Source organism: Nothobranchius furzeri, chromosome 5, assembly GCF_043380555.1.
Source record: "Nothobranchius furzeri strain GRZ-AD chromosome 5, NfurGRZ-RIMD1, whole genome shotgun sequence".
Taxonomy (NCBI): Eukaryota; Metazoa; Chordata; class Actinopteri; order Cyprinodontiformes; family Nothobranchiidae; genus Nothobranchius; species Nothobranchius furzeri.
In genome coordinates, this window is record NC_091745.1 from 76,373,697 (window position 1) to 76,397,415 (window position 23,719).

Sequence of the window (23,719 nt, forward strand, 5' to 3'; positions counted from 1 at the left end):
ATTGCCTCTTGTCATTTCAGCAATGATAAATTAAAGATCCACATGAGGAAACACACGGGCGAGCGCCCTTACACCTGCTCTCACTGCCCTGCTCGTTTCCTCCACTCGTACGACCTCAAAAACCACCTGTCCCTCCACAGCGGGGCGCGGCCCTTCGAGTGCCCGCTCTGCCACAAGGCCTTCGCCCGAGAGGACCACCTCCAGCGTCACCGCAAGGGCCACAGCTGTCTGGAACAGCGCACGCGCCGGCCCAGGCGTGGGCTCGAGCTGGCCGAGGACGGGAGACCGGATGAAGGCGGGATGGAGCGGTCCAGTCCTCTGCCGTTCCAGGCCCACTCCTCTGTTTTCCACCCTCACCCGGGCCTGGAAAGCGGTGGCGTATCCGTGGGGGGCCCTCCACTGATATTTGCAGGCGACATCAAGAAGGAGCAGTCACTTGCTCTTCAGGCGTTGGCCCACCTCGGGCCTCAAAGGCTGACCGGCTACCATGATTTTTTGCTGCGAGGGTTGGAATTGTTGGGAGGCAGGAAGACGGAGGGAGAAGATCCAGGAAGAACCCGCTCACCGGCTCTGCAGCGTGACAGGTGGGCCGATGAGGCGGAGGAGGACGGAGGAGAGGAAGAGGCCAACGACGGGGAATGATGGGGAAAAGGGACTTTGTGTGTGGTAAATATCCACAGTAAAAAATATACGGTCCACTCAGGTGGCTGGACTGATGAGCTGCTGCTCCCACACAGAGAGCACTTAAAAAACGGAATAATATCACAACGGACTTAAAAAACGACATAAAGGAAAACGGGTTTCTGAGATGTTTTAAATGTTGGTCTTCTGGTTTTTGGCGTTTGATTGGATTCTTTTGTTTGCTGTCGAGTATTTTTGGTTTGAGCTCTCTAATTTGATTTTGTTTTCCGTCTTTCCGGTGTGTGTGTGTGTGACTGGAATGCTTTTCACTATGCAAACCAAAATCCAGAGCTGCTGCAGCGTGGACGGATGTTCGAAGATGTTTATTTCTGTTCCTAGGTCTTCTCATTCAGGTGCAATTAGAATTTCCCATTACCTAGAACTCAGCATGGTTTCTATGCCCACTGTCCTCTGGTGGTTATCAGTGGAAATGCAGTCTGACGAGTCACTTCTGTGAGTTGAAGAGCAATAATCTGCTTTAATTTGGTGTTTAAACCAAAGATCCGCTCATTTGTTTTGTTTTTTGAACAGAAGAGGAGATGGGAGGATTGTAGCCAATGTTGGGTTGGAGGAGAAACTTCATCCCGACTCTTTTTGAAAGCCATGAAAAAGATTCTGCTTCCGTAAAGCTCTGCGCTGAACGCCGGACCAAAAGGGACGAAATCTGGGTCAGCAAGTTAATATCAATAATGTTATTCCTTCCTAGAAACCGTGGACTTCAGTCTTCCAATGCACTCAGAAGATCAACGAGGTGTAGGGATTAAGACGACGCTCCCCTGTCTGTGTATTTATTTATTTATTGATATTTATTGCGGCTCTTTTGCTTTTTAATAAACCAAACTCAGAGCTTAACCCAGATCCGTTCTCTGAAAACATCCAAGAAACGGCATTGCACTAAAGGTTTTTGCTCGACGCCTCCATGCACCCGAACGCCTTTTCCAGAGATCGTCTTCTTTCGACTCTTTTTCTTTCCTCGGATGCAGTCTTTGCACATTCAAGCCGCCGTGTACGGCAGCAACACAGGCACATTCCAGACTTCAGGTTAGCAGGATCAGGGCATCGAGGTCAGGAGGCTGACACCTTTGACCTTTCCGCAACACCTCATGTCCTGTACTTTACGTTCGGCAGTTCTTGTAGGTTTTCTGTGACTAATGAGGCCATTATCTTTTGAGTTTGATCATCTTTGACCAAAAATGTTGCGACCTCACCTGGCTTTGTTGGTTCCTTCCATTCCTGTTCCTATAGCAGATGTGCTAGTCTGGTCTTGGGTGTACTATATCTTCTTTTGTTTCTTATTTATTTGCACTATGAGATTTGAGAGCTCCAAGCTTTTTACTTTTTTTTGGTCTAGGGGTCCATTAGCTATCTTGATTGAAATAATGGCTTCTGTAAATCCAACGTACATACTCATCCTTCAGCACATTCGCAGAGTTCTAGAAAAATATAATATATATTGTGATAAAGTTGCCTTAGGGGTTGTTTTTTTTTTGTCGTTTTTTTTTTTTGTGCTGCAACTATTCTCAGGAAATCTTGAGCGATGCACTAAATGATTTAAACAAAATGTAAAATGGGGAGAAACCGGTGCTGCGGGGTGAGTGGTAATCTTCATGCAAGTGTGTTTCCGGTAGTTTCAGAATATTAGATTTAGTTTTCCAAAACCAAATGAAGGAACTTTCTGTGCAAATGGTGGCGATGCAAGGAAACTACTGGCCTGGCTGGAACCTGTCGTACTGGAAAAGCAGTTTGGCAGTTGGTACTGTGCGTGAAGGGTGTTGGTACGCTTTGTGAATGGATGACGGTTAACTGACGTCGGCTGTGAAGTGTGTGTTTCTATGCGATGCCCTTTGTTTTTCTTGGCTTCGGTGAGGGGGACTTGGGGACGGTCCGAGTAGAGGCCGATCGATCTATCAGGGATACAATTTACTTTTGTCTTTCTGTTTTAGAGGACCTTCTCAGAGATACAAATTCATCTTCCCATGATTTGTTTCAGCTGATGTAAAAACAAAAATAAACATATCTAAGCTTGCCTTTTTCATTTGTTTTACTAAATTATTAAGGGGTTTAATTATTCATTTTTATGATTTTTTTAAAATAGATTTGAAAGATCTTAATGCTCAGCATTTGACCACAGAAAACTGACGAGAGAAGTGGAATATCTTCCATTAAGAGTCTTCCCTCTGGTGGAGAAAATATACAACAGTTTATTTTTATGAAGTGTCACTTTTTTCCTAATCTTTCTTGATTCCTAGACAACAAGGAACCCAAATGAGTTCTTATGAAATAAAAGTTTGATAATTCTCAAGCTTTTCGAATCACCTTGCATAAAATAACTTGGGTTCACATTAAACTAAATCAATATTCTAAGCATATTTAAGTTTTCGGGAATAAAACGCTTTAATACACCTTATTAAATAGCTGAAGATATAACTTATTCGCATATTAAAGGGACAATATGTAAGGATTTTACAGTTAAATAGTCACAAAACAGTGTCTAGTTCGTGTTGGATGGAAGGTTACATAGAAACAGATTCACTTCTCAGTCTGCCAAAGGGTTTGTCAGTTTTTCTCCTTTCAAAAAAGCTCAAGAGTCTTTGTTTACACTCTGAGAGTCTGTGGGTATGTCGAGTGTGAGCTAATGTTGCTGGGCCGACATTTGAAATTCGACAACGGTAAACAAAACGCAGCAAGGTTTTGCAAAGTTTCTAAGCCAGTAAACTGGAGTGATCCAGATGTTTCTTTTTTGTTGTACCCCTAAGAAACCACAGCATCTTTTTGTTTTACCCCAAAGGAACACAGAGCAGTTTTCTGCTCCTCCGCCCTACTGGTTGAAAGTGGAATTACGACTCCTTACTGCAGCCTGCTGTAGCTAGCGCCAACAACGAGCTGACACTATCATGAGCCAGACAATACTAAAATAAACCACAAAGTTAAATGATCCACACTGCTGGACAAGAAACATTGTTACTTATAAGTATATTTTAAGTACAGAAGCAACAAAGCCAGGTCACCATCAGTCTGTGATTTTGTAACCTTTAACTCCCTCAAACTAGCGTAGGCTGCGCCGATGTTCACTCTGGTTTTAGCTCTTTGGTTCACCTCCAAAAACATTATTCTGTTTTATTTCCAGGCTCTGCCGTGATGCCATTAGAAAAAGGAAACTTCTCTTCTTGTGCCTTCGTCAAACTGAAAATGCTAACCGCTATTATCACAGCTAACAGTGGTAAAGCAGGTAAAGAGCTCCCCTATAGAGAACCTACCCACTCCATAAAACTGTAAAGTGCGGTTTTTGGGCAGCAGAGTGGTGTCAGATATGAAACTGGTCAAGTTTCTAACTCCGCATCACTGGGATCAATGTTAAAGTTTTAGCTTAAAGTTTTTAAAATAATCTATTGTTACTTTATGTGTAAAGAAGGCTACAGGCTAACCTTGAGCTGACGATGCTAACACTCAATTATTTAGCTCTAAAAATATTTAAAGCTACTTTTTCAGTTACCAACTTAGATATTACAGTGAAATTTATTTATCTACTTATCAACTTGCTGTGTGTGACTCATCTTCACTCGTCATCTAAAGCCTTCTGTTGCTGAGCGACAGCCACGAAACTCAGGAAACGGGAGTGGGGACTGTCACTCATTCGTTTTGAAACATACAGTACCCAGATGTTACCACAGGATGTCATTCTTACCTCGTTTTCACATCATGCACCATTTGCAAATGATGATCTAACACTTTTATTATTGATCTAATGTGATTAATTGTGCAGTAAAAGAAAAAATTATTTCATAGCATCCGTGGCTCTCCACCTTGAACCCCAGAAGCATTTATGGCAGGGTGGAGAATCGAGGGCCCGGGCGAGATTTGATCCCCAGTAGTGGCGGCTGGCCAGTAGAGGGCGATAGGGCACCGCCCTCCCAGTTTCCCCTGTGTTTTTAATTTTTATTTTAAAAATAAATAAATAAAATTAACAATAATCACATATTCTAAGTTAATTGTGTGTTTTGTAAAAAAAATAAATCATATATAAAGTATATATATATATATATATATATATATATATATATATATATATATATATATATATATATATATATATATATATATATTGGTCTCTGCCGGTCTCTGCCGAGCGGTGGAGGCTGTGTGCTGTTTTTCAATCGCCCAAACAAGACGGGACCAGTTGTCCAATTGCTGACAAGAATATCAAAGGGTAGGAATGGGAATGTATCCAATCAGCGTCGACGTTGTTTCAGAACGTTTCAGAAGCATGATGGGCGATAGAGCTACCACCAGGGCTTTCGTTGGTGTTCGGTAGAACTCGGAGAGTCTCGACTCCAGCACGTTTTTGGTCGTGACTCGTGACGGTCATGACGCAGACGTAGACATGGACGCCAGTGCGCCTACAACATGGATACCGGATCTCAGCAGCCACTGAATTCAGTTCGGTCTCTTCTCCAGTATCCGTTCGAGAGGAGAACTATGGTGGAAAAACTTAATGTCAAAGAGCTTGGACCAGATCAGCCCGACGTAAAGATAAGCCAGCAGGACAAGGAGAAGGGTAAACTGTACACACGACGCTTCTCCCAAAATTGGTACACCAGGAAGCAGTGGCTAGCTGGATGCAATCACGCTAATGAGGTATTTTGCTTTCTGTGTTTGTTATTCAAAACGGCTGGGATCCACAGAAGGTGGATGTGGAACTTGTGTCTCATTGGGGACTCCATTCATTCTCTGACTGAGGAATGCAGCGCATCAGTGCAGCAGCCAACAAAGAAACGGAGGACGTTTGGACAGGGAGAACAGCAGCTGGGTGCAGAGGTAAGCTGTACATTACATTTCTGTAAACAAGACAATCAGAATCAGAAATCCTTGGTTGTCCCACAAACCGGGACGTTTGTTTAATAGCATGTACATTGTTTAATGTGCAATAACTGTAAAAACTAATTTCATCACACATACCTATTATACATATTTAATCATGTAAATGTGTATTTCAAGTAAATTTGTACATACATCAATCTGATTCCATTTTACTTGTTACACTTCTGCTGCAGCAAACAAATTTCCCAGCTTTTGGGACAATAAAACATTTCTGATTTGTCCCAAAAAGTGGGAAATATGACATTTGTAAGAAAATACTGATGACATTATTTCCTATGAAAGTGTTTCCACTTTCCATAAGTCCTAACAGTGTAAATTTCTGGCATTTTGTCTAAGTAGTGTTTACTACCATTACTGTAACAGTGACCTGCTCATAATTTTTCGTGTTCACTCAAATGTTGAAATTAAACAAAATGTTTTTGTTACTTGCCTCTTGCATTGCCTATTTACCATTTATGGTCATGTTATTTTATGTGCAATTTAATGCAGTATTTTTCAACCTTGGTCCGCAAGGCAGCGTGCCAATAGTCAGACACACCTGGATTAATCAGTTTGTCCAATGATGTAAGACAGGAAATAAAAGAGCTGTGCTTAATTCAGGAAATAGTGAAGTTGTGCACAAAGCTCAGAAAGCACAAGTTTGTTTAAAAAAAAATAGCACAGCCCCACCAAAAATATTTTTCACCAGCCGCCACTGATCCCCAGATTCCCGGGTGAGGGTCACACGCTAACCAGTCAGCCAAAGGTGCATCGCCTTGGCCGAGTACCCAGGGTGCGTGATCAATCGGGATACAGTGACAGGACGCTCACCCTGTCACACATTTTATAAACAATCTCAGTAACAGATGATCGTTAAGAGCTTTAGGTGAACTTCCACGTCGATATTTCACGATCCAAAGGGGGCCTCATGAAGCAATTTTATTGTAACTTTTTGTACCCCTCTAGCTTTGTAGTCAAGTGAAGATAGAGCAGGATGTGATGTACTGTTCACCCATCTTCTCAAGTTAGTTAAGCTGAAGCAGCAGACCTGCAACTCAAATCTTTCAAAAGCCGAGGCCTCAAAAAAAAATCATACGAGTGGACCGCTGACCCCGACAGGAGCAGGATGCTGCTCTATCTGTGGAGCTCTGTAGCAGGAGAGGTCACGCCACGCTTGACCTATAGCGCTGCTGCGCAGCCACAGGGAGGTCTGTGAGGCTCTTTCCAGAACAGGTGAAAGCCTTATGCCAAGGCCTGTTTATCTCACATCAGCAGCTCATAGACTCATCAGTCCTTGAAGGCAAACCTGGTCTTGGGCCACCTTTCTAGCAAAAAAAAAAAAAAAAAAAAAAAAGCCCCTACATCATGTTAGTTTATGGTCTAAAAAAAGGAGTCTGGTTTGTTAGCTTTGGGCGGAAGAGGAATGAGGAATTTGGGTTAACAGTAGACCAGCAGATGCCCCGTCTATGCAGGTGGACACAGCAAGCCAAATGATTAAAGTCACACTTCGAAGTATCTATTGCTTTTTTTTTTATAAAACATGTCAAATGTTTAGAAAGCTATTTAAAAAAATCAACATTTCAGAAACTTTATAACTGAAATTTTTCTCCTGATGCGTCTCATATCCTCAGTGTCCCTCACTGATGAAGAGAATTGTTGAAATCGAGCTGAAAGATTAAAAGAAAATGTGATTTTTCAAACTTGCATCTAAAAGGATTATTAGCAGCCAAGAAGTTTATAGCTTTCCAAACTTAACCACGAATCAGTGAGGAAAGGGTAGGATTCAAGTTTATTTATAAAGCGCCAAATCACAAGTCATTTCAAGGACCTTCACATAATAAACATTCCAATACAGGTCAGTTTGTTAAGCCAATCAGAAAAAAGTTTCCCATATAAGGAACCCAGCAAATTGCATCGAGTCACTGACTAGAGTCAGAGTCCATCCATCTTCTGAACCCGCTTTGTCCACGCAGAGTCGCGGAGGGGCTGGTGCCTGTCTCCAGCAGTCAACGGGCAATCAGGCGGGGTACACCCTGGACAGAGAGCCAGTCCATCGCAGGGCAACACAGAGACACACAGGACAGACAGACAACCATTCACACACACACACACACACCAAAGGACAATTTAGACAGACCAATCAGCCTAACAGTCATGTTTTTGGACTGTGGGAGGAAGCCGAAGTACCCGGAGAGAACCCACGCATGCACAGGGAGAACACGTAAACTCCATGCAGAAAGATCCCAGGCTGGGAAGCGAGCCCAGGACCTTCTTCCTGCAAGGCAACAGCTCTAACCACTGTGCAGCCCTTAGAGTCAGAGTCTTTACAGCAAACCTCATACTAAGCAAGCATGCAGCGATAGTGGAGAGGAAAACTCTCTTTTAACAGGAAGAAACCTCCAGAGGATCCTGGCTCAGAATAAGCAGCCATCCTCCACGACACACACACAAATAAGCATTAGCTTCTTCCTACTCCTTTTCGAGCAGAATATTAAAGATTAAATATATTTGAGAACCTTTCATTATTTTCTGGTATGTTTTGTCTGTAAATATTTATTTTCTATTTTATTTTTAAAGTTTGAATAAAAATCAAATCAAATAAAAATCTGAAATACTTTTTTTATTTGGAAGAAAGAAATTAGGCGTTTGCTTTGATCCCGTCTCATTAAATGATGAAACCCTAATTAGTAACATTCACCATGTAAAAAAAAACGCTCTTTAACAAGCACCCAAATAAATTACATTTATTTCATAAAAGAAAGCAGTCCATTCAGTTTATGTACTACAGTAAACTCCAATAAGAGCTGTACCAAAAATAAAATGACAAAAAAGTGGAAACGAGACAGAAAAAATGAAGATGTTAGAAAGAATAAATCGCTCCTGAACAAAAACAGAACTTTGTTCAATGCTTTTACAAAAACGTCATTTTCTAACGCTTTGAGGTGCGGGTTTGATTCATTCTGAAACCAAAGTTAAGACAGATTTTTTTATTCATCTGAATATTTACACATCCACAAATTCAGGTCAAGTATCAGTCGTGCAGATGTTGACTCCCACCTATCACGTGTTTCACTGGAGGGAGGAATAAACAACATTAAAGATGCAGAAAACATCTGTTTGTCCATTTGGACCCAAGGACTAAAATGATGCTGAAGCCAACAGACGGCTGCGGTGGAAACCGACAGGCTCAGTTCGGGTGGAGGTCCTGTAAGACTGAGGAACGTTAGATTATTCCAGCTTTATGGTGCCATCCAGAAAGGCATCGACTGTGATTGTGGTTTGGCACGAGGAGCCGATGGAGGCGTGGAGCGATAGCCCTGAGTCCAGCCTGGGGAGGCAGCGGTGGGGGGAGCTGCCCTGTGGTTACCTGGCCAGGAGGCTTTTGAGGAGGAGCTGTCCTCCTCATCATCACTGGAGTCTCCTGCGTATGCCACCAAACCGGTTTTCTGCCTTTTAGCTGCGGGTTCTGAGAGAAGAACAAAAGGAAAAACACACACAGAAAAAAAAACAACAAAACACGTCTCAAACGCGACGAGTTCATTGTTACAAACATCAGTTTTTGGGAGAAACAAATAGTTAATAGATTATTTCATGTCAGAGTACAGGAGGGGGGGCAGCCGACCGAGTTTGGGCCGCCCGATCGAGCAGCAGGACGGTGTCACGAGTCAAGTCATGCCCCGCCCCCAATCAACGTCCAGCATCGCCCCCGAGATACATGAAAGAGAAGAAAAACACAGAAAAAAAGAGAGAAAACACAAAAACAGGAGATATTCTCATTAGCAAGGAGAGAAAAACAATCCAAACTGTTGATGTCATCAGAACACGACAGTGCTACACAAAGAGTTTTAAGTCTGGAGACATGACGTCACACCAGCAGAATCCTGCAAGGATTATAAGAGGGAGCCACGCTGACTCAGGCTGCATTAAATATGTTATCCTAATTCATCAGCTGGGTGTTTGAGACCCACAAATCCCAGATTTTAGTCGCGCTCAAGAGAACTGCACTTAGGTTTCCAGGTGGACTTGTCATTGCACAGGTCTACGTCCTTACCCACGGGGCCGTGCGGCGTCCTCATCTCCTCCATCTTCAGTCGGACTCCGTTAACAGGCAGAGCCGGCGGCGGTGGCATCAGCTGCCTAAAAAAACGACGAGACTACGTGAATCGCCTCGGCGACTTTCACCAAAAATAAAGAAATAAAATCTACACACACCTGTTCCTCTCACTGGCCGGGCCAGAGGAACTCGTTGGTGGGGGTCCTGCAGCATCCGCGCTGCCCACTGAGAAGCCTGCACCTAAATTAGTCATATGAATGGGTCCATGCTATGAGCAGAAAAACACACAGCCACAATTAGCAGACATCCTCCTCTAGACGCTGTCCTGACACCTCATATACGGACTACAAAGTGACAGGATTTTCTGGTACGGTTCTGAAGTGGTGTTCTTCCTATTTAAATAACAGAACATTCTCTTTATGTGTAAACAAGAGTAGGTTTGAAGTCACATCTTTGCTTCACGGTGTTCCCCAGGGCTCGGTCCTTGGCCCAGTTTTGTTTCTTTTATATATTTGCCCTTTTGGGGAGATTATTAAAAGCTTTAAAAACGTGTCCTACCATTTATATGCGGATGACACTCAACTGTACTGCTCTTTCAAGGACACAGATGGGCCATTCCCATCTGTACCGGGTCGGCCCGGGCCGGGTAGCCCCAGTCGGCCCCAGCCTGGCCCGGTTGATTCCACACATCCTTGCCTTAAGCCCATGTGGGCTGATTCTACCCACCAATCAGAGGCTTGCTCTAATAGAAGGTGTGAATTTGCTGTCAGCAGTGGGTGTGTTGGCCCTGGTCGGCCTGAAGCAGACCCCCTCGAGAAGAGGGCTGAGAATGAGCCTTGGTTGGCCCGGAAAAATACCAGGCCACCCAGATATGTAAACAACCAACGCTACCCGGCCCGGGCCGACCCGGTACAGATGGGAATGGCCCAAGAGTTTAACAAGTTAGCTGATCTACTAGATTGCATTGAGCGTATTAAGGACTGGCTAGCCAGTAACTGTCTTCAGTTGAACCGAAGCAAGACTGAAACACTGATCGTCGCTCCTGAACAGAAAGTGCTTTTAATCAAACAACACCTCGGTTCCCCGAGCTCCTCAGTCCAGACTAGTCTCAGAAACCTTGGTGTTCTTTTTGACCAATCCATGTCTTTGAGCTGCCACTCAAAACATTTAGTAAAAAATTGGTTTCATCATTTGCGAAACATTTCCAAATTGAGGGCTTTTCCTTCAAATTCGGACTTGGAGATGATTATCCATGCTTTTATTTCCTCTCGTCTGGATTATTGTAACTCTATCTTTACTTGTTTGAACAAATCAGATGTCAGTCGTCTCCAGTTGGTCCAGAACGCTGCAGCAAGGCTTTTAACAGGAACCAATAGAAGGGCTCACAGAACACCGGTTTTATCTTCTTTACATTTAAAATTTTAGTTTTGACTTTTAGAGCTCTTAACGGACAAGCTCCACAATATTCATCAGACCTTTTAATCCCTCACTCTTCTGGCCGCACGCTACGGTCCTCGGGTCAGAACCTACTGAAGGTCCCTAAGACCAGATTTAAGACTAGAGGGGACCTGTCCTTTCAAGCTGTAGCTCCCAGACTTTGGAACGCCCGGCCCTTGTTTCTTCGTGTGGCCGACTCGGATGATTCTTTTAAAAAGCAGCTGAAGACACTTTATTTAGACAAGCTTTTATGTAAGTTGACCTTGTGCTCCTGTCCTGTTTTGCCTTTTTATGTTTGTTGTGAAGCACTTTGTGATTTTATCTGTGAAAAGTGCTATATAAATAAAGTTTTACTTACTTACTGATCATATTTAATAGAAGTCTGACTACACGGGTGTTCCTCGATCCTTACGATAGACACGTCACAACTAAAGCGTAAGAGCGCCTCAGCAGGAAATAGCATGCATCAATCATAAAACGTTGGAATGGAGGAAGGATGAATTATTAAGCTGGACATTTTAGACGGGTCTTAAATACGATTGGCTGAAAGGAAGGAACTCTACACACTGAGGGGGAAATAATGAGAATAAATACATATGGAAATGAAGAAGTGGAGCACCAGGGAGGAGTAAACTCCACTACAGACCCACGAGGAGGTGCGAGTGCAAAAGAACGTTTTCTTTACCTGATATCCAAACAGGCTGCTGTCCCGCTCGTCTGGCACCTCCTCGGTGAAGCGTCGTTTCTGCGGGGGATTGGATGGAGCGGCGGGAGGCGGGGCTTTGGGTGGCACTGCGGCAGGAGGAGGAGGAAAATGTACAGAAGGAAGAGTCTGCTGCACAGAGGAGAAACAGATTGGGCCGAATCAACTCTCAGAACCCAAACAAAGACAAAACGATGACGCATACAAACATTTCTTTAACCTGCATTTTGCAAAATGCTTCTCATTGTCACAATGTCTTTGATTCTTATCCTTAAATTATTTGAAATGCAACAGGTTTAAGGACAAGTGTCATCAGACCCAAATGCAGCCAGCAACGTCTCAGTGAGTCGAGACCTACGGGAGAGTTAGTCGTACAAGTGTCTTAAGAATCTGCTCAGCTGTATATTTGAGTTATCATGGCCCTCGCCTCTGGAACGGGCTGCCGGAGGATCTCAGGGCCGCGGAGAACGTTCATGTTTTTAAGAACAGGCTCTAGACCCACCTTTTTAGTTTAGCTTTAAACTGATTACTATTTATTGCATTGCTTGTTTTACTTATTTATTTTAATCACTGTTGTGTTACATATTTATGTCGTTTTAGTTATATAATCAAATTTTATAGGAAATTTTACTATCCACATTAGCTCTTGTTATTTTACATGTTACGTATTTCATCCTTCCAGTGTTTCCTCTGTGGAGCCCTCTGCCTCAGGACCGGTGGTCGGTGGCGGCGGCTGGGGCGCTCCTTGGGTAGTGCCCAGGTAATGGTGGGGGGTTGTCACCCTCCCTCCCAGGGCACCCTGGATTGGTGTCTTGCTGCTGCTGTGGATCTGCTGCTGTCGAGGCAGATGGCTCCCTTGATGGCGTGTCTTTCATTACCTGTCCAATCTGAGCTCAGCCTAGTGTTTACTGTGGTCTTTTAATGTGGACGAGTGTGTGTGTGTGTGTGTGTGTGTGTGTGTGCGTGCGCCTGGGAATGGTTTGTGGATTGGGGGTGAAACTGTGGGAAAGGGAGGGAATGTGGGTTATATGGGTCATTTTAATCTGTTAAGCACTTTGTGTTGCTTCCTGTGCATGAAAAGTGCTTTATAAATAAAGTTTGATTTGATTTCATATATATTATGTATATATATATAATATATATATAATATATATTATATATACATATATTATGTATATATAATATATATTATATATATAATATATATATATACTTACTATATATATTATATATTTATAATATATATATACATATATTCATATAATATATATATATATTATATAAATATATGTATATTATATATAATATATATATATATATTATATATAATATATATATATTATATAAATATATGTATATTATATATATAATATATTATATACATATTATGTATATATATAATATATAAATATACATAATATATATTATATATATATATATAATATATAAATATACATAATATATATTATATATATATATTTATAATATATATATACATAATATATTATATATATAATATATATACATATATTTATATAATATATATATATTATATATATATATATTATAAATATATATATATATAATATATTATGTATATATATATATATATATATATTATAAATATATATATATATATATATATATATATATATATATATATATATATTATAAATATATATATATATATAATATATATATATATATATATTTATAATATATATATACATAATATATATATAATATATTATGTATATATATATATATACATAATATATAAATATATGTATATATATATATTATATATATATATTATATACATTATATAAATATATATAATATATTATATATATAATATACATATATAAACATGTCAGTTTAGTGGAATGACCTGCAGCAAAAACCCCGTGAGAACTTGTGTGAAACAGATCAGATCTGTAGCAACACATCGCTAACATGATAGCCAAGCCTTACCTGCTGTAGTGTGTCTGGAGCAGGAGCCACAGTGGGAGCAGGAACGGGGGTAGAAATGGGGGCAGGAACAGGTGCAGGGGCCGGGCGTAAAGGGTACTGAGAGGGCACGCCTGAAGGTGCGGCCATAGGTGCAGGTGGTGGGACCGGAAAAGGTGGTGGGACAGGAAGAGGCGTAACTGGTGGCACAGCCTGTGAGTAGGAAGACTGGTATCCAGCTGGAGGGTAGTAGGGAGGCTGAGGGGACACCTCGTTCATCACTGGAGTCTGGGTGAAGCCTGAAGGACAAGACCAGAACATGTAAAACCAGACAGCTAAGTCACCCACACACAAAAAGGTGCGAGTTGTGTTTTACCTTGTTGTGTTGGCATCACTGTGTTCATTTGACTAAGGTAGCGAGAATATTCAGAATGAACCTGGGGAGGAGAGCGTCGTATGTGAGGACTGTTAGGGCTTAAAATGTTCAACAACGAGCAAAGAAAAAATCTGTGCGAGTTATTAAGCTACATCAACACCTTCCAGAAACGACAGGAAATACTTGTTTCACGCAGCAGAACAAAGTCACTTACACCTTCTATTCTTTAGTGTGCAAAATGTTATGTCAGTGGAACATCTGCAGAAGCCACCAGGAGGTACATGTCTGTGTGGCGTACCTTTCACTTTACACGCCTCACTTTGTTGGTAAAAGCTGATAAACGCCTGCGAGACAATCCTCAGATAAAGGAAGCTCTTAAGGTTCTGATCGCCTTGTTTTTCAACTCCGTCTGGACGACGACAAAAGCCAAATATGTTTTCCACCGAACGGCAGAGATGAATAACTTGATAATATCGCTGCCTTCAATTAACACACTGCTGTGTGATCTGTTCTGGTTACGGTTTGCTGATGCTGAAAAAAAACGTCGTCGTCTTCCTCCGCTTATCCGGGTCCGGGTCGCGGGGGCAGCATCCCAACTAGGGAGCTCCAGACCGTCCTCTCCCCAGCCTTCTCCACCAGCTCCTCCGGCAGGACCCCGAGGCGTTCCCGGACCAGATTGGAGATGTAACCTCTCCAACGTGTCCTGGGTCGACCCGGGGGCCTCCTGCCGGCAGGACATGCCCGAAACACCTCCCCAGGGATGGGGACATGCCCAAACCACCTCAACTGGCTCCTTTCGATCCGGAGGAGCAGCGGTTCTACTCCGAGTCCCTCCCGAATGTCCGAGCTCCTCACCCTATCTCTAAGGCTGAGCCCGGCCACCCTACGGAGGAAACTCATTTTGGCCGCTTGTATCCGCGATCTCGTTCTTTCGGTCATTACCCAAAGCTCATGACCATAGGTGAGGATTGGGACGTAGATCGACCGGTAAATCGAGAGCCTGGCTTTCTGGCTCAGCTCCCTCTTCACCACGACAGATCGGCTCAGCGTCCGCATCACTGCAGACGCCGAACCAATCCGCCTGTCGATCTCCCGATCCCTCCTACCCTCACTCGTGAACAAGACCCCGAGATACTTAAACTCCTCCACTTGAGGTAGGACCTCTCTCCCGACCCGGAGTTGGCAAGCCACCCTTTTCCAGTCGAGAACCATGGTCTCAGATTTGGAGGTGCTGATCAGCTGAAACAAATGTTTCTGTTAATCAGAAAAAAATAAATAAACTACTTCAGTTTTTATATTCGTCTGAATTATTTGTGATCACATTCAGGGGTTCTGGAGAGGAGGTCAGGAGGAACAGTAAGGTTTTCGTCCTTCGTGGAACGCTGGACCAGCTTTAAACTCTTAGGGGGGTCCCGGATTTGGTTTGGAGAAGGCGTTCGACTGCGTTCCTCAGGAGGTCCTGGGGGGGGTACTCTGGGCGTGTAGGGCGCCAGGCCCTCTGATACGAGCTGTTAGGTCCTTGTATGACCGGCGTCAGAGCTTGGTCTGAAGTCAGGCTTGTTTCCGGTGAGAGTTGGACTCCGTCGGGGCTGCCCTTTGTCATCAATTCTGTTCATAACAAAGTGCAGCCAAGTTGTTGAGGGGATCCGTTTTGGTGACCTGAGGATCGGGTCTCTGCTTTTTGCAGATGATGCGGTCCTGTTGGCTTCATCAGAACGCGATCTCCGGCTCTCGCTGAGCCGACTGCAACATCGAACAGCAATATTTTGTGAGTCCAGCAAGAGAAGCCGCTCTGCTGCTGAGATTCTCACAGAGACACGCAGCAAAAGTTGCGATTAAAGCGTTCCACTCCGCTGGTGCTTCCAGTGTGAAGCACGGGTCAGGATGCCTCCTGGACGTCTCCCTGGTGAGGTTTTCTGGCCACGTCCAACCGCGAGGAGACTAGGGTTGTCACAGTAACCAGTGTAGCAGTAAACCCCGGTAAAAAAGTTGACAATAATAATAACCTTCTTGTTTTTAAAAACTATTATCTCGGTGGATTACCGTGGCTGCGGTGTAGGCGCGGTGACCCTTACCAGCCACCGTATCATCTGCTGAAGTTGCCAGCGGCACATGCGCACTTTGTTGTTTACAACCAAAAATTTCTTGAAGCTAAAGCTGAAATAATGGCCAAAGGAGGAGACGGCAGCACTCAGGACATTTATTATCCCTCAAAGAAGACAAAGTGGGAAGTACGGGCATCTTATGGATATTTGAAGAATGCCGAGGGACGTTTGATAGAAGACGGACGGCTATCCTGTTTGCAGCACGTGCAGAAAAAGTGTCTGTGAAAGGCAGCAACACTTCAAATCTCATGACACATCTGCGTGACCATCACCCACAACTCTACAGTCAACGCAAGGCAAGCTAACGTTAGCGTTTTAGCTAAAACGCGTGATCCGAGGATTTGGGTTGAGGGAGAATGCAATGAGTCGCTATATAAAGCAGCCGCAGCGCCGCTACCTGCATATAAACCGTGTCGCGGACACCCCCATGTTGAAATGACGCTATGCATTACGGGGCTCCCAGGGGCAGATAAGAGTTGGTCTCTCTCCGAGAATAATTATGAATTTAACAACGATTACTGCCTGATGACATTTTCCCACATCTGCAAAGCTCACTGGAAGGACACAAACCGAGGACAATATTTTCCTGATATAGGGTTTATTACTCAAGTAAGGGTAAAAAAGTATCTTATTAGAAGGCTACTTGAGTACTGAGTATCATCTGGTCTAATATTATTACAATGATGACATCAAACAAACATAAAATAAGAAGTTATGGGCAAATATTGGTATTTTAAAGACTAAAGGAGAAAAATGTAAACAAATAAACAACATAATTACAAAATAACACATTTTAGGCTAAATTTAGACCCAAACTGAGGACAATATTTCCTGATATACAGGGTTTATTTAGCTGTCTGAAAATGTAACACGTTTAAAAAAAATACCGCAATAATACCGAAAAGTGGTAATTTTGGTCACAATAACCGTGAGGTTACATTTTCACACCGTGACAACCCTAGAGGAGACCCGGGACACGCCGACCAGGGAACGCCCTGGGATTCCCTCGGAGGAGCTCACCCAACGGGCTGACAAGAGGGAAGTCTGGGCCTCTCTGCTTAGGCTGCTGCCCCTGCGACCCGACTCCGGATAAGCGGAAGAGAACGGATGGAATATTTAGAATGACAGGGAAATAATCACCCAATGTGCTTCCAGTATTTAATTTTTAGCATCCTGAGTAAAGAGTTTGCTACAATAATTAAGTTACTTACTGTCTGCAGCAGATTCTCACACAAGGTTTTAGCTGCTGCGAGTCCCTCTGGTTTAGCATGACTGGGGGGGGGGGGGGGGACACATTAATTAAATTCACACAGCAAGAAAAATCAACATGACATAAGCATAGGCATCATTTTAAAACGAGCGTCTCTGGCCAACATGATTAGTAACTTCAGCACCAACCTTATGTAAATATGCATGGGCTCAAACGCCTCTCGCCCAGAGGCAGGCTCTAAGCAGCCCGACCCTTTCCCTCTGAGGAAGACTTTGGCCCCCGTTTCAACCTGAATGTGCTGCAGGTATGAGCCTCCGGGGCCCTCGATGCGTTCTTTCACCACAAACCCTGGGACGGCGTGCTCCATGCCCACAAAGATCTTATTCTGAACGTAATGCATCTGAAAAATGGGGTAAGAAGAAGATTTATGAGGAATGCTGTGGGTGATGAAATCTAACGATGACGGAACATTTGCTGGCTTCACCAGAAAACGCACCAAGTTGTGACTTTTATGGAGATACACTTACGGGCTCGACACACGGGAGGCGACAAACGACCGCGATCAGCGAAATTTGTCGCCGTCGCTTTTATTACCTGACACACGGGAGGCGACCCGCGGCAGCGGCAAAGCAGTCTACGCGTTCCGTTGCGAAATCGAATCTTCCGTTGTTTTGTTTGGCTGTGTCAGGTTGGAGGGAATTAAGGTTATTTAAGTGGTTCAGAGTAAATAAGCGGTAGATATGATGTTTCACAAGGTGCTGCTAGAGTTATGTGAAATCTTACTTCTGATTTTACTATAAAACATAATAATAATCAACTTATCCTCCATGTTTGCTCGGAGATGTACGGAGCATCCTGACCGCTCATTGGTCAGTGAATGAAACCTCCGTTGATTGGTCCTCGTCCGAGCGACAGCGATGAAAAGTTGAAAATGTTTCAACTTTCTGGGATCGCGTCGTTGGGTCGCCTGTGCACGACACGTGCACGAGCGCAAAATTTCACACGCACGTTTTTCGCGTTTCGCTTAGTAGGAGGGAGACCCGCGATTATCGCTTTGTCGCGCACGTCTCATTGAAAATGAATGGAGGAGAGGCGATGTGGCCTCCCGTGTGTCGAGCCCATTACGCCGCACAGGCCTACTCTTACCCCTGACTGAAAGTGAGGTTTGTGGTTGCTGACGGAGGGCGGTGGCGGTGGAGGCTGGCTGTGTTGCTGGTAGACGGTGACCGCGGTCCCGCTGGGAGAGAAGGCTGAAGAGGAGGATGAAGCAGTTGCAGCCTTCACTACACCATTAGTAATGATCTCTTTGATCTTGTTAACTGCTCCTGCAGAAAAAAAGAGGTTTAAAACAGGAGATGAAGGAAGCAAACGTTCCCAATTTATAAAAGCAAGTTTATAAAACCACTGACTGTCGACGATCTCTCTCGTCTGTCCCTGAACGTGTAAATAGAGCGGTCGGTCCCTGCGCAGAACGAGCAGAAACAGTTCAGATTCATCACTGTGAGTTTAACGGCACATCTGAGAGCTAATAAAAAAAAAACTATAAAAGGAAAAGTCACCCTGGCAAAGACGAGATCTTCTCTTCTGCAGTCATGAAACGCCCCCTGGTGGAAACTGCAGCTCCGCTCACTTTACTGATCTACAGACAAACCACGATGTTTACATGAAAGATGCGGAGCAATAGCTCACTTGTTTTGTAAAACAGCCTCATCTGTGCTGCTAACCTCATCTTGTGTCTGACCGCGTGTCAGGAGGTTTCGACAGTTTATGGGAACTTCATTAATCTCAACTTCAGCCACCACCAGGTCGTCTTTGGCTTTTGCCGGCATTGGAGTCTTTCCAACACCAATAACCTGAGAGTGGAAGGAAGTCAACGTAAAAGGTTACTGAGACTTATTGCAGATACTGTGTCCTTTGTAAATGGGCTTTGTGTGTGCAGCTACACCTTCAAAACCCATAGTTGCCGTGGTGTAAAACTAGTTTTTTTCTGTTTGCATTATGAACAAGAAGAAATACACCATGTTTACTCAGCGCCCACGTGTGCCATCCATGCACACACCCACATCTGGAGTGATGAACAAATAGCTACAGTTAGTATAATATTTTGTGCACAAGTGAGACACAGTGGAGGTATTTGGACTGCAAGAAAACAATAATAGTTTGAGTAAATATCGATGTGCTGCATACGTGCTGATAGAGCATCTTACCTTCTCAATGGGTCCCGGGGTGCTTATTTGCGAGGGCATGAGTTTGCCTTTGGCGACCAGCATAGCGTTAATTTTTGCCGCCACTGCTGCTGCAGCATCCAGAGCTCCAGTGGGGGCAGCCTCGGCCCCCCTCATCTCCCCGGAGCCAGGCCTGGGGCCAGACCCAGAGCCGGCCTGGTCCCATTTGCTGCGGCGCCTATGGAGTGGAAAAATGAAAACACAGAACAAGAGAAGGGATTTCAGAAGGAGAGAATGAACTTCCTTTGGTGTTTGGGCAACTGTGGCTGAATGGGGAGAGCAGTTAGCCACTGATCAGAAGGTTCAATCCCTGGCCCTGACACAAATGGCAGCCCACTGCTCCTCAGAGATGGTTCAAATGCAGGGAAATAATTTCCCCAAGGAGATCAATAAAGTATCATTTACTGGAATTAGTTTGGACTTGTGTTTTCATCCCTTTTTAGAAGCCATAACCATAAAAAATTCGAGAAGCTAAAAAAAAAGGTCCATCTGTAAGTTTTTAATTATATTGCTACTGTTTTTAACTGTCTTAATGTGTGTAATGCGGTTACACTGCAATTTCCCCGCCTGGGATTAATAAAGCACATCTATCTATGTCATGGTTTGTTAGACTTATCCAACATCCAGCCAGATGTCCTTTTCTGAAACCTGCCATGAAAAGGAGTTATTTACAGAAAAAAAGGAGCTGAGAAGGAAATATGTTAAATTTCTCACATTCTACAGACCAATATGAAACACTAATATGAGGTTTTCAGCAAAATTACGGTAAATTGTTCCAATAACCATTTTAACTAGAATAAAGGACAGCCTTTCTCTCAAATTATTGTTTTGATGCTTATTCTTATACTTATAATTCACAAGAAAATGTATTTGCTTTTTAATTGAAAGTTACACATAAGTAGAAAGCAGCAGCATAGGTTTGCTTCTGTGGGGTTTTTCGTTTTGATCAAATATGGTTTATAAAGTAAAACGTGTATATATCTCTTTCACGAGAATTTAATGTTTTCCTTGTCTGAACATGAAACAAAAATGAAGTCCCATTTTATAGATCCTAAAACACTTAAAGAGACACCTTAATTTCACGTGTTAAGCTTTTTTGCAGCTCTGGTAGAAAGAGACAGAGCGGACATTTAGACTATTCATTGTTTAACTTACTTTTTGAAAGATAATCAAAAGTTGTCCTTATACAAATACGAGGACATCTGCACACTACCACCTCTTACGTGTAAAATATGCAGTTTTATAATAATAATAACAAGACACGAGCACTAACAAGAGAATCAGACAACACACAGCCATTGTAGTTACATAAGGCGGCTAACGTTAGCAGACTAACAGACTGAAACTGAACTGCGTGTCAAAAAACACAAAAACTACACTAATAGAGCGTTTTGATACCTACCCGCTGTTTTGTGTTCCACTAAATGACATTAATGTTCGGTCACGCAAGAAATATCCTCCTAATACAAAAAGAAACACACAAGTGATTTCTGCACAGCTTCTCAACAAAAGATGCTAGTTGCTATCCAATGCTCATTTTTCCGTTTCCGGTTCCGTCAACTCTGTTAACGCTGCCACAAGGGGGCGCCAAACGAACAAATAGACTTAAAGCGGCTGCTGGTGCGACATTCTCCAATTGAGGCAGCTAGACTTCCTTTCTGATTAAGGTAAATTTGTATTTTTCCAAGATGTTTTTCAAATTCTGTACATATTTTGATTTTAGTTCGTGAATTGATTTTCCATGAAATTTCTTGGGAGTTTTACAGGAATTTCTGGGGTGAAATTTTAAAATATTAACAAGATATAAAAAGGATTAGGGTTTTGTCGTGTTTTCATTTATATTTTAAACAGAGTGAACATTTGTCTGTGGTAATTATGTGAACTTGTGGTATAAATGTTTCTAGGTTCAGCTAATTAGTTACAGAACCATAAAATCATGTGCAAAAGGAAAAGGGAAATGTGCCTAATTGTCAAGTTGGCTATATTTTAGTGTAATACGGAGGCTTTTATTGACAATTATTATTAATTTTATTATTGTTATTGTTATTATTATTATTAGTAGTAGTAGTAGTAGCAGTAGTAGTAGTAGTATTAGTATTGTTGTTGTTGTTGTTGTTGTAAAAATACATTTTCTGACACACTAGATGAACCAGATGTTGTCAGGAGAAATGTGCTCCAGGAACTTCAGCAGTTTCAGTGCAGCATCATACCGATGGTGTCCAGATGTAGTGACTCGCACAGAGAGTTGCATTATAGGTGTAGAGTTTCTGACCCCCACAGAGGCTCAGAGACATGTCCAAGGGTTGCATGTTCATTTGGAAGGCGAGAAGCCTCCGTGGGGGCGACACGGGTCAACCAGCTGCTCTGATTGAATTTCTGTTGTTGTGATGCAGGGTGTTAAGCAGTGTTCAGATGTTGCTTTCTTTGGCTGAACTGGGATTAAACCATCTGTCATGTGTTTTTTGTGTAATGGTATTTTTACACTTCACATGTATTTATTTGCTGATACAACTCACCTGAAGGGTTTGATTGCTCGACAGTAGAAAAAAAAATATTTATTTATAGTTGCGTCACTATTAAGACCTTTGATACAAGACGATCTTAGGATAAATGATCGTTTCCACATTTAACTGCTAAGTGAGCAGAACTTGTTCTGTAGTGGGTCAGTAATAACCTATAGGATCTAGACCATTAATTTTGCTTTGAATTGTATATCAGTTATATTTCAAACGTGGGGATGGCTTGCCCGGCTAGTGCTGAGTTCAGACAGTTCTTATGATTCACCAGCAGAGGGGGCTCTAACTCAAGATTTGACTTTTATTAAGGGCAAGAGAAAGAAATAGATAAAGTGAAAAAGTTCAAATTCTACGTTTTTATCTGACATGTTTGATTAGAAATCTCAAAATTATTATAGTAAAATTTGTAATTAAATATATTTATTTAATATTACCTATTATAACCATTTAAATTTTTAAGAGAAAATGCCTTTAAATCCACATTGGACATAATTTCACCATGTTGCCGCTAGATGGCGTATGATTTAATACGTTTGTAGCGCTTTAGCTAGCTGCTTCCTTCATCTTCTTTGTTCAATTTTGTATACAATTTGTTTGTATACTTATCACCTTGTTCAATAAAGTTTTGAAAAAAAAAATAGCTAGCTGCTTCCTGGGAGGGTATTTTTTTTAATTCTTTTATTTTTATTTTTTTACTTTATTGAAAGATGTAGCATGTACAACACGAGAAAGGAAACGTACTAAATTTAAGAAAGGTTTACATTAATGAGCTGTTGAGGCAAAACCGATTGCTTTTAAACAAAAGAACAAACTAAAAAACCAAGAGCAAAAAAAGAAAAAACAAAAAAACAAGGCTTTGGTACAGCTTAGGCTTGATTATCTGTAAGGATCAAAAAACCAGAATTACCTCAAATGTTTCTCCAATAATTAAAAAACTCGATCTAAGTAAAATCAGTGGTTACAAAGAGATTTAAGTTGAAGAGGATGAGTGTTGCTCTCCAAAGCAGAAGGCTTGTCTCGACTGACTTATGTTGCCATACCTCTGCATGTGGACAACAGAACTTGTGGGGAAATTGACCGAATGCTCTTCAACTTCTTGTGGAAAAACAAAACACATTACATTAGAAAGAGTGTAATAATGAATCACTGTCAACATGGTGGACTCAATATCTTGGACTTCGTCGTCGTCTTCCTCCGCTTGTCCGGGTCCGGGTCGCGGGGGCAGCATCCCAACTAGGGAGCTCCAGACCGTCCTCTCCCTGGCCACCTCCACCAGCTCCTCCGGCAGGACCTCCAGGCGTTCCTGGACCAGATTGGAGACGTGTCCTGGGTCGACCCGGGGGCCTCCTGCCGGCAGGACATGCCTGAAACACCTCCCCAGGGAGGCGTCCGGCATCCTGACCAGATGCCCAAACCACCCCAACTGACTCCTTTCGATCCGGAGGAGCAGCGGTTCTACTCCGAGTCCCTCCCGAATGTCCGAGCTCCTCACCCTATCTCTAAGGCTGAGCCCGGCCACCCTACGGAGGAAACTCATTTCGGCCGCTTGTATCCGCGATCTCGTTCTTTCGGTCATTACCCAGAGCTCATGACCATAGGTGAGGA

The 23,719-nt window shown here is 42.7% G+C and overlaps 2 protein-coding genes across 7 annotated transcripts in view; one reads left to right on the forward strand and one right to left on the reverse strand.

The window, feature by feature from the left end:
- Window positions 1-825, forward strand: part of LOC107379702 (zinc finger and BTB domain-containing protein 7B) — a 29,630-nt gene extending 28,805 nt beyond the window's left edge. For both annotated transcript variants that reach the window (XM_015950580.3, XM_015950582.3), the window contains one exon: window positions 21-825. In XM_015950580.3, coding sequence (XP_015806066.3) covers window positions 21-642 — 622 coding nt within the window. In that variant the 3' untranslated portion in view covers window positions 643-825. The remainder of the gene's footprint in view (window positions 1-20) is intronic.
- A 7,685-nt stretch (window positions 826-8,510) lies between these two features.
- Window positions 8,511-21,148, reverse strand: khdc4 (KH domain containing 4, pre-mRNA splicing factor). Of its 5 annotated transcripts, none has more exons than XM_015950584.3 (14): window positions 21,001-21,148; window positions 19,581-19,776; window positions 19,098-19,226; window positions 18,933-19,012; window positions 18,783-18,835; window positions 18,520-18,698; window positions 17,562-17,773; window positions 17,375-17,435; window positions 14,059-14,119; window positions 13,707-13,981; window positions 11,715-11,861; window positions 9,751-9,860; window positions 9,590-9,675; window positions 8,511-9,004 (listed from the first exon to the last, which is right to left on the reverse strand). In XM_015950584.3, exons 1-14 carry the CDS (start codon window positions 21,027-21,029, stop codon window positions 8,778-8,780), a joined length of 1,845 nt encoding a protein of 614 aa, XP_015806070.3. In that variant the 5' UTR covers window positions 21,030-21,148; the 3' UTR covers window positions 8,511-8,777. The 5 variants fall into 5 exon arrangements, 4 of the variants coding, with proteins under 4 accessions (XP_015806070.3, XP_015806069.3, XP_054597344.2 ...); XM_015950583.3 differs by having other exon boundaries at window positions 11,715-11,864; XR_008563380.2 differs by having other exon boundaries at window positions 8,954-9,004; window positions 9,751-9,832; window positions 11,715-11,864.
- Window positions 21,149-23,719: the final 2,571 nt, after the last annotated feature.